Here is a 10,007-nt window from a genome sequence, read left to right on the forward strand (position 1 = left end):
TCCCCAACTTGCTTCTTGGTCATGATATTTGTGCAGGAATAGAAACCCTGACTAAGACAGTGACCCTGAGAGAAAACTTTGTTGATGCTTCTGCCATAGTTTTTCACAGCTTTTTAACAGTTCTTGGTGCTCTGGCCAGCACACAGCACTTTATCTGCCCTTTGTGTGTCAAATCTGCTCTTGTACGGTCAAAAGGTCAAGTATTCTTACAAGGAAACCTAATCCATCATAAACTCACTGTACCCTGGTAAGATATGCAAAGATTCTGGTTTCCAATAATTTCAAATCCATAGGCTGTGGTGTTTGGAATTTTATGGTTTTTTAAAAAATGTAATTCAAGTCACAAGAGGAAGAGCAAAGGTGAGCAAAAGAACAAAGCATGACGGGTAGATTCCAAAGGCCATGTGAGCCATGCCATGGACACTCACTCCTTCCAGCATGTATCAGAAAAACATGGAGGCTTCCAAGTTGGACACCCAAGTGTGCTTTAGGAAGTTCGATGCAGTTGTACGGTGAGCTGGAAGGACGCAAGGGCGAGGAAGGCAGACCTGCTGCAGTAGGCTTGGCACGAGGGCAGAGAACAAAGACAGGGTGCATTCTAATGCTCAGGAGCAATGTTCTTGTTAACCTATGGAATATGTAGGTTAATGCTCTGTCTGATATCAAGGAACTGCTCCTAATGGAGCTGGCCACTATGTTTCATTGTATGCATTTTTCTTTCTTTTTTATACATTCTACTTTTGCTCTATTCTGATCCCTCCCTCCCTCCCTCCCTCCCTCCCTCCCTCCCTTTTTGTTAATGGTTTGAGATCTGGACTTGCTGTGTAACAAAGGCTAGAATCACAGGCTGGTTTTGAGACTGTAATTCTCCCACCCTGCTCCTCCAAGTGCTGGGATTACAGACATCTGCAAGTATGACCGTCCCGTCTAACAATTTTTTATTAAGGCCAGCATGGAAAGAGGTCTAAAGCAGGGTTTCTTTTCTGGCAGTAGTTTGTCTTTGTGCTTATGTTTACCAACAACTCAATTCTTAAATTAAAAAAAAAAACAATATATCAAGAAGGAAGTCCTTCGTGACGTTTGGGGAAATCTTTCTGCTGTAGTGCTGGGGTTTTTGCCTTCAACAGAAAAGCTTTTCACAGTCTCAGGTTGAGGAGCAAGGGTTATTTGTCTCCCAGTTTGTAGGTTAAATGCCTACTTATCTTTAGCCTCTATGTAACAGTCACTTCTGCAGATAACTCTGCTTTGGCTTGCTTTTTTTTTTTTTTTTTTTGAGATAGGGTTTCTCTGTGTAGCCCTGGCTGTCCTGGAACTCACTATGTAGACCAGGCTGGCCTCGAACTCAGAAATCTGCCTGCCTCTGCCTCCCGAGTGCTGGGATTAAAGGCGTGCACCACCACCACCTGGCTCTGCCTTGGCTTTCTTGTTTGTTTGTTTTGACCACAAAGTTGGTAGGTACATCCAGAAAATGCACAAAATCAGATCCTGATTTAGTGGGTTCTAAATTTTATAAAACTCTTACTACAAACACAGGCAAGGAGACAGGAGCTGAAGAGGCGCTGGCCTCTCAGGTCGTGTCAGTCTACAATGGAAGAGGACTTAACATAGCACTATGTCTCGGCCCTAAAGAATGGTGTGCGGCTGGTTCACTTTTTATAACCAAAGAGCAGAAACATCAGCAACCATTTGCCCTGCCTTCATGCCATTGTGTTTGTCATGCTCATAGGCAGAGATGCAGAATAGGTGCCTTTTTTCAGTGGCTAACACATACAAGGAATTTGGTCTTCATTCTGTCTTCCATAAGGAGTTCCATAAGGGTCTAGGTCTTGAACTCTAGACAGCACACACTCTTCTCACGACGTGGCACTGTCCAGAGACAGAAGGGAATGAGCAGAATAGGGGTTGGGTTTGATCAGAGGACACAGGAGACTCCTCTCCTGGAGAGCGCTGGGCTTGGCACAGGGTCGGAATTACTTTGTCCTGGCTCTGTTCTTATCACCATATTTACCAGGCCTTTCCTAATGTCAACCAATAGCCATGTGGTGTGGGTTTGTGGCCTCGTCGTGAGCTCCATGCTGCTTGGAGGATTTTAGAAATTTTCTTTTTCCTCTCCCATCAGCATATTTGTATTAACTATTGCTTTTAGAAATAAGTTCAGCCCTTTAGAGTTCTGATGAGTTGGAACTGATTTAGGTTTTCTCCTACAGGTTTTAAAGCTAGCTTTTGGTTGCCGCTTTGAAATGACTTTATGTCCCAGTTTGCCCTCTGTTTTAGGATGTGTGCCTTAACTTGTAATGGGAAGGGTGGCACTGACAAAGGGCACAGAGGAAAGGTATTTCTTGTTTTTATATGAATGTAGCTATCTTTTTTCATCTTCTAACCTAGGTCTATGACCGGATTCTGTCAATCTCCTCTCGGGAGGGTGAGACAATTGAATTGGATAAGCCTGTGGTGGCAGAGGGCAATGTGGAAGTCTGGCTTAATTCTCTGCTGGAGGAGTCTCAGGCCTCATTACATCTTGTGATTCGCCAGGCAGCTGCAAATATTCAAGAACCCGGTTTCCAATTGATTGAATTTCTTTCTTCCTTCCCCGCTCAGGTTAGTGGATCCAAATTGGAAAAAAATTTTAAGTCTTAGATATTGCCTATAAATGCTACATAAATGGTGCATTTTTATTCTGACCAGATATTAAGATTTTCATAAGGACTTACCAAATATGGATAAACTTAAAGATTTTAACTATTGGCTATTTGGTCATATATAATTGTATACTTAAAGATGACTTGGGGTCAAAGGTACTTAATATATTTTTTTTAACTTAAGACAGTTTTTCTCTTATCAACTCTCCGTATGTAGCAATATACATAGATCATAAACACATACTCAGAGAACACTTAAATAGAAAAATATTCTTTAGTATTAAAATACAGGAAACAAGTTCTTTTAGTCCTGGTGGTCAATAAAGATTTTATGAGTGTCTACTATATACAAACACTGTGCCTATTTGAGTAAAGCCACTTATTTTAATTCCTTATCTGTAAATGACTTCAAAATCTATTTGGAGAGAAGCATGAACTAAACATGTGTGGTCTAAGATCCCAGGAGAGACACATATACCTCGGAGGGCTTCCCATACTATCCCATTAGATAAACAATATGAATTGAGTCCGTGGACTTTGAAACAAATCAAAGAAGTTGAAATCATCAAAGCCATCCATTTGTGTATTACCTTTGACGATCCATTATGCTGTAATTTCTTTATAAACTTTGAATTCCATGCAAGTTGTAACTATACTGTATGCACTCTATTTTTATTTTTGTTTTGTTTAAAACCTCTACAAGGTTGGATTATTAGGAATTCAAATGTTATGGACCCGGGACTCAGAAGAGGCCCTTCGAAATGCCAAGTTTGATAAGAAAATCATGCCAAAGACCAACCAATCCTTCCTAGAGATACTGAACACACTGATCGAGGTTACCACGAAGGACCTGAGTTCCATGGAACGGGTTAAATACGAGACTCTGATTACTATTCATGTGCACCAAAGGGACATCTTTGATGACCTGGTAAGTGCTTTATGAATGTTGTGTGTCATATTCAGAAAAGCAAACTCTAGACGCCATCTCTGTTCACCCACTGGATTGATTAGATTGAATTTGTGAAAAGGTCAGAATCAGGCGGAGGCTTACTGATCTCAGAGCGCGCGTGGCAAACTGCCTTTTCAGCTTCAAGCTGGAATTTCAGTCCTATTCCAATAATCTATACCACATCACTGGGGCAATGAGGTATTACTTTAAAATTCTTAGTGATTATTTTTAGATGCTAACTGTCATGCGGCATCCCCCAAAAGCTTTTCTCTGTCTTGTTTCCCTTGTAGTTATTGGTCAAACATCACTGTTTTCTTGCAGGCAGATACAGACACATTGGTAATAGAGCTGCTTAACATTTCTTTGGAGGGGGGGAATTTGACAAATCCCATCAGTCACAAATTGTTTGCAAGCACAAGTTGTTGATTGCAAAGTGGCCCTTCAGACTACAACAGATGCTATTCAGACTGGAATGGAAGGAGAGAGGATACAGTTATGCTACAATGTATGAAAAGAACCTACAATTGTCCTCTTCTATAGAGTGTAATTTTAGGTGGGAGACAAGAAGGGCTTATGTGCATAGTTTTCTGGTTGTGTCTCAGCCCCACCATGTAAGGAAAGATTTCGTAAGATTGGTCTTGATGTGATGGAATCACAAGATTGCATTTCAAACTGCTTTGTGCTAATCTTCTCACCTAATAGCTAAGTACACTGTTTGGCTCTTAGAGAAATAAAGAAAGGGCACAGGGTAATTTTAGATTTCTTATTTGTCCAAAAGAAATAATTAAAATGTCTTAAAGTTTTGGTAAACATTTTAGACAAAACCATAGCCAGGTATTAACCTGGCATTGAAACGTTAGGATTTTTGGCCCATTGAAAATTCATAGGGAAAAAAATGGAGAAAAAGGAAAAGAAAAAAAAAACCACACCCAGAAGATTTGAGTATATTAAGAGATTACTTTTTTTTTTTTTTTTTTTTTTTTGGTAATGAGATTATTGTAGCTCTGTCTTTGTATTCTCATAGCTTGAATCTCATGTTTCAGGTAATTTGGAACTATGCACGAAGGGCTACAGTTATAGAGACCGCTCTTACTATTGAACTGTAACACTGGTTCATGTTGAGGGGCGGAGCTGGAGTAGCCTTAACTCCTCCCACTCTCAGAGCGCCTCGGGTTTCTTTTTGATCAGTAACTGATTGGGTCACGTGAGGAGAAGCTTGCTGTCTGGCGGCCACTTGGGTTTCCTCCTCCTCTGCTTTGTGGCCTGTGCAAATGCTAATGTGTCTACCTAGAGACTCCTCTCAGGTCTAACCCAGCACACCTTTGAATTTCAGTGTCACATGCATGTCAAGAGCCCTACGGACTTTGAGTGGCTGAAACAGTGCAGGTTCTATTTTAAGGAGGAGTCTGACAAGACGATGATCCACATCACAGACGTGGCTTTCGTATACCAGAATGAGTTTTTGGGCTGCACTGACAGACTTGTCATAACGCCACTCACGGACAGGTGATGGGGGTGGGGGGTGGGGAATTCTGTGGTTCCACAAGCCATTTTCTCCTCCTCCCAGCGTTCTGTCTCTTGCCTGGCCCAGGGGACTTTTTGCCAACAGCTCTGTTATAGCAAGGCCTTTGAAAGTTAGTATTTCTGACTTTGCACCTGTGTCTTCACATGGGATTCAGGTGGGTGGTTGAAATAAATCTGGTTTCTCTTGCCTTCAGCCCCGAAAAGGCAAAATGGAAATGCCTCTGTGAACATCGAGCAGACAAGGAAGGAATTAGTTACTGTGTACCGCTAGGTGGGAATCACAGTGGGCAGCAAAGGTTACTTTATTAACTTCAGCACCTGTTGTTCTTCAGAGAAACAATTATGGTGTATTTATTTATTTATTTATTTATTTTTACTGGTTATTTTATTTATTGACATTTCAAATGTTATCCCCTTTCCTGGTTTCCCTTCTGCAAACCCCTTATTCCATCCTCCCAACCTTGCTTCTGTGAAGGTGCTCCCCCACCCACCTACCCACCCACTCCCACCTCACCGCCCTGGCATTCCCCCACGCTAGGGCATCAAACCTCCACAGGATCAAGGGCCTTGCCTCTCACTGATGCCTGCTCAGGCAACCCTCTGCTGTATAGGCAGCTGGAGCCATAGGCCCCTCCATGTGTACTCTTTGGTTGGTGGTTTAGTTCCCTGGGAGCACTGGGGGTGGGGTGGGGGTGGAAGTGGGTCTGGTTGGTTGATATTGTTGTTCTTCTTTGAGGTTGCGAACCCCTTTAGCTCCCTGAGTCCTTCCCCAACTCCTCCTTTGGGGTCCTGTGCTCAGTCCAATGGTTGGCTGTGAGCATCCACTTCTGCATTTGTCGGGCTCTGGCAGAACCTTTCCGGAGACAGCCATATCAGGCTCCTGTCAGCAAGCGCTTCTTGGCATCAGCAGTGGCGTCTGTGTTTGGTGTCTGCAGACGGGATGGATTCCTTGGTGGGGTGGTCTTTGGATGGCCTTTCCTTCAGTCTCTGTTCCACTCTTTGTCCCTATATTTCCTTTCAACAAGAGCAATTCTGGGTTAATACTTTTGACATGGGTAGGTGGCCCCATCCCTGAACTGGGGGCCATGCCTAACCTCTGGCTATGGTCTCTACAGGTTCTCTCTCCCCTTTGTTGGGCATTTCAGCTAATGCCATCCCTGTTGACCACCGTGTCATCCTAGGAACCTCTTGCTTTCCTGGCTTCTGGGACTTTCTGTTGACTACCCCCAGTTCCCCATCCATTCCCCATTGCTACACACCTCTGGTCAATTTCCTGAACCTCTGTACTTTGTCTCCTCCTAAACCTGAGTCTGCTCCCCCCTTTCTCCTCTCCTCTTTCCCTCCCTGGTCCCTCCCTCCCGCTACCTCCCATGATTTTTTTTTTTTTTTTTATTCTTCCTTCTAAGTAGGACCGAAGCATCCACGCTTTGATTTTCCTTCTTCTTGAGCTTCATATGGTCTATGAGTTGTATCGTGGGTATTCAGAGCTTTTAAAAGGCGGAAGAAAACTGAGGGAAGCACAATTGAAACTCGGAAGACTGGTGGGGGTGTGGGGGAGGATGTGGGCGTGGTCATTTCTCTTCCCTTTGCCCGTCACTTGCCATTTATGCTGGTTAATTACAACTGTCAGCTTGAGTGGTGTAAGAGACACCCAGGTCATCCATCATCAACACCTTGAGTTGTCTTCAAGGCTTTTCCTGTAAGAGCTAACTGAGAATGGACTAGGGTCTCAGAATGAATCATAAGTGATAAAGAGAAAGCCAGCAGAGTACCAGCTCCCACTCTTCTCTTTCCTGACACAGTGAGATCCAGGATTTCCTCTCTGAGAGCACCATCAGTGTCCACCTTCTGCTAGGTCGTAGGAAGTATTACACAATGCTTTTGCTTCTGTCTGGAAAAGCCTCCTGTATCTTTCTATTTTCAGACCCCTTTTGTGTTCTCTGTAAACACCCCCCCCCGCCAAAAAATACAGTTTCTTTCTACCTTGCTTGTCTCGAATGTACTATGTTCAGACGTGTTAATTTTATACTGTTATAATAAGAGATAACATAAGTTCAGATGCTTAAACCACATAAATCTATTATTTTAACCTTTCTGGAAATCTTAGGTGCTGCATTCCCCCATAGAGACACAAGGGGGCACCGTTTCCCACCTTTGAGAAGAAGTCATTCCAGCTCCCTCCCTGGAAGCTGCTTTGTCCCTTGCCCTGTGGTCTCTCCCTTCACCTGGAGAAACACAAGCAGTGGCTGAACTCATGCCCCGTTGTCCAGCGCCCCATCTTCCCCCGTCTGTGTCTTTCTGATGCTTTTCTGTCTCCTGCTTTCCCAAAACAGACGGAATCCAGGCAACCCAGGATAATCTGTCCGCCCCAAGGTCCTCATTGATAACATTGCTTCATGGGCATCCTCTTGCTGTTTGCTGCTCCATTACACATCAGGGTTCTTGTCCAGCTGCACTGCACAGACCTCACATGGCTCTGAAGAGCATCTAGATGCTGACCCCGGACCACACCCAGCCACAGTGCCTTTGTTGAGCCCCTGACACATGTATCTATCCAACTGCTGACACAACACGCCCATCTGGATGCTCACAGAGTATTTAGGAACAGTATGTTTGATTGATTAGCTCTTACCTTTTTCATTCTAGTCGTTGGATATTCTATTTTATCCCCATGGTTGTGTCCACATCCTAACTCTGGGATCTTCTACCCCGACTTCACCAAGCAGGAAATCCCTGGTGCACCCTTGATGTCTGTCCTCTTTGATGTCTGTCTATCCTCCTTTGCTCTCCACTACTCAGTCCACGATCAACATCTGGAATATGACTGCATTTCTTTTTTAACCCTTTTCTGCAGTCTTTTGTGATCTACTGTAATCCCTGACCTAGACTATAGGCACAGTCTCTTAGCCGGTTTCCATACATTGTGCCCTGTTGTCTGTTCCCAGTACGGGCAGCAGATTATAAGCAAGATGCTGTCATTCCTTTATCTCCCTCCAACCCTCCACTTTGGCTCCTTCTCACAGAGTCAAGGCTACTGTCACATCAGCTTAGGAAGCCTGGCACAGGCTGCAGTGGCCACATCTATCTTTCCTTCCTTAGTCACTCTCATCCACATGCTCTTTGGGGGTCCTTTTCCTTCCCCTCTTCTCTTTCCTTTCACCAATCCCCCATCCCACATTTGCCCTTTCCCCTCCCCCTTGCCTGTATGAGGTTGCTCCTCTATCCATCCCTCCAGCACCCCCCTAAGCTGGGGCATCAAATCTCCCCGGGACCAAGACCCTCCCCTCCCATTGCTCTCAGGTAAGGCCATCCTCTGCTATACATGCAGCTGGAGCCATGGGTCCCTCCAGGTCATTCCCAATTATTAGTAACCATTTTTTTTTCTTGAAAATGCAAGCCCCGTGCGTGAGTCAGGCTTCACATGATGGGCTCACTGAAATACCGGTCACATAATAGTTGCTAAAATAAATAATTCCTGGAGGAACAGAAGAAATTAGCTTTTTCACAATGAAGTTAAACAGATGAAGAAAAAGTAGAAAGTTGGGAGGGGGAGCTTTTCTGGTTTTTAAAATTATTAATTTGTTTTATATTCCTATATACATACTGGATATCTACTTGTCAAAATCTGAATTTTCATATACATGTGTGAGGTTCGATCTTTTGGCTGCTTGATTATTTCAACATTTAAAGCCCAAGCAGTTTGATAGCAAAGCAAGTATTTGCAACTTTAAGTGCGGAAAGTTCTGAAATTCATCTTGGGTTTCCTCCCCCACGCTCGCATCCTGCATTTCTTCAGCTTGGAGGTGTGAGAAGTGAGGCGTTGTTTGCGGCTCGTGGTTCAGAGTCTAAGGCTTTCTGCCCTTTTACAGGAAGGAAGCTCTTCACTGAAACACACACTTTATAGGGGGATAATTTCGGAGGCCCTGGCACACACTGTCAGTCTGTGCTGACTGACCTGTGACATCTGACAGCCGTGGCAGCCCTTTCTTAGCTGAAGAGCTCCACATCACATGCACGTACCTGTTGACATTTCGGACGGTCAAATGGCCGTCATCACATGATAAAAATACACACGACCTTCCTTTACATCTCAGGATGACTTTAAGGACCACCCTCCCCCCACTCCTGAGCACACGCAGTGGAAGCCGAGATGTCTTCACTGCTGCTGTTATGCACACAAAGGCCACACGTAGCATCCTTGTTCACAGAGGTACAGAAAAGCACAAAGCATTGTCTCCCAGTACAGTAAAATAGATTCCGCGACTACTTAACTCTCTTTTTAACAGCTGTGGGGTCTGGGGCAGGATCCCTGACCCCTCTCACTTGTTTATTTTGGGGTACTTATATAGAATATTTAGGGTCATGCATGAAAGTCTTTGTCTTAGCCGCTTTGGAGTAGAGGTGACATGAACCTGATAGAAGAATTCAGGGAATTTAATTTGGCTCATGAATTAAATTCATCTTGGTCTGCATTCCTACAGGTTCACCTGAACTACATAGTAGTATCTGACACACACACACACACACACACACACACACACACACACAGACATACACAAAGAGAGAGACACACAGACACACATACACACATACACAAAGAGAGAGACAGAGAGGCAGAGTGACAGAAAGAGACAGAAAGACAGAGAAACAGAGAGACAGATAGACAGCAATACAGAGAAGAGAGACACAGAGAAACAGAGAGAGACAGAGACAGACACACAGAGAGACAGAGACAGACAAACAGAGAGACAGAGACAGACAAACAGAGACACAGAGAAACAGAGAGACAGACATAGACAAACAGAGACACAGAGAGACAGAGAGACAGACATAGACACACAGAGACACAGAGAGACAGAGAGACAGACATAGACACACAGAGACACAGAGAGACA

General features: G+C 44.0%; 1 protein-coding gene across 1 annotated transcript in view; it reads left to right on the top strand.

Moving 5' to 3' along the window:
• The window catches only part of Dnah5 (dynein axonemal heavy chain 5), a 235,205-nt gene that overhangs the window by 93,776 nt on the left and 131,422 nt on the right, over positions 1-10,007 (top strand). Inside the window, exons 33-35 of the mRNA XM_021208310.1 lie at positions 2,386-2,598; positions 3,343-3,567; positions 4,922-5,094. Of these exons, the coding sequence (XP_021063969.1) occupies positions 2,386-2,598; positions 3,343-3,567; positions 4,922-5,094 (611 nt within the window). The remainder of the gene's footprint in view (positions 1-2,385; positions 2,599-3,342; positions 3,568-4,921; positions 5,095-10,007) is intronic.

Source organism: Mus pahari, chromosome 11 (assembly GCF_900095145.1).
Source record: "Mus pahari chromosome 11, PAHARI_EIJ_v1.1, whole genome shotgun sequence".
Lineage (NCBI taxonomy): Eukaryota > Metazoa > Chordata > Mammalia > Rodentia > Muridae > Mus > Mus pahari.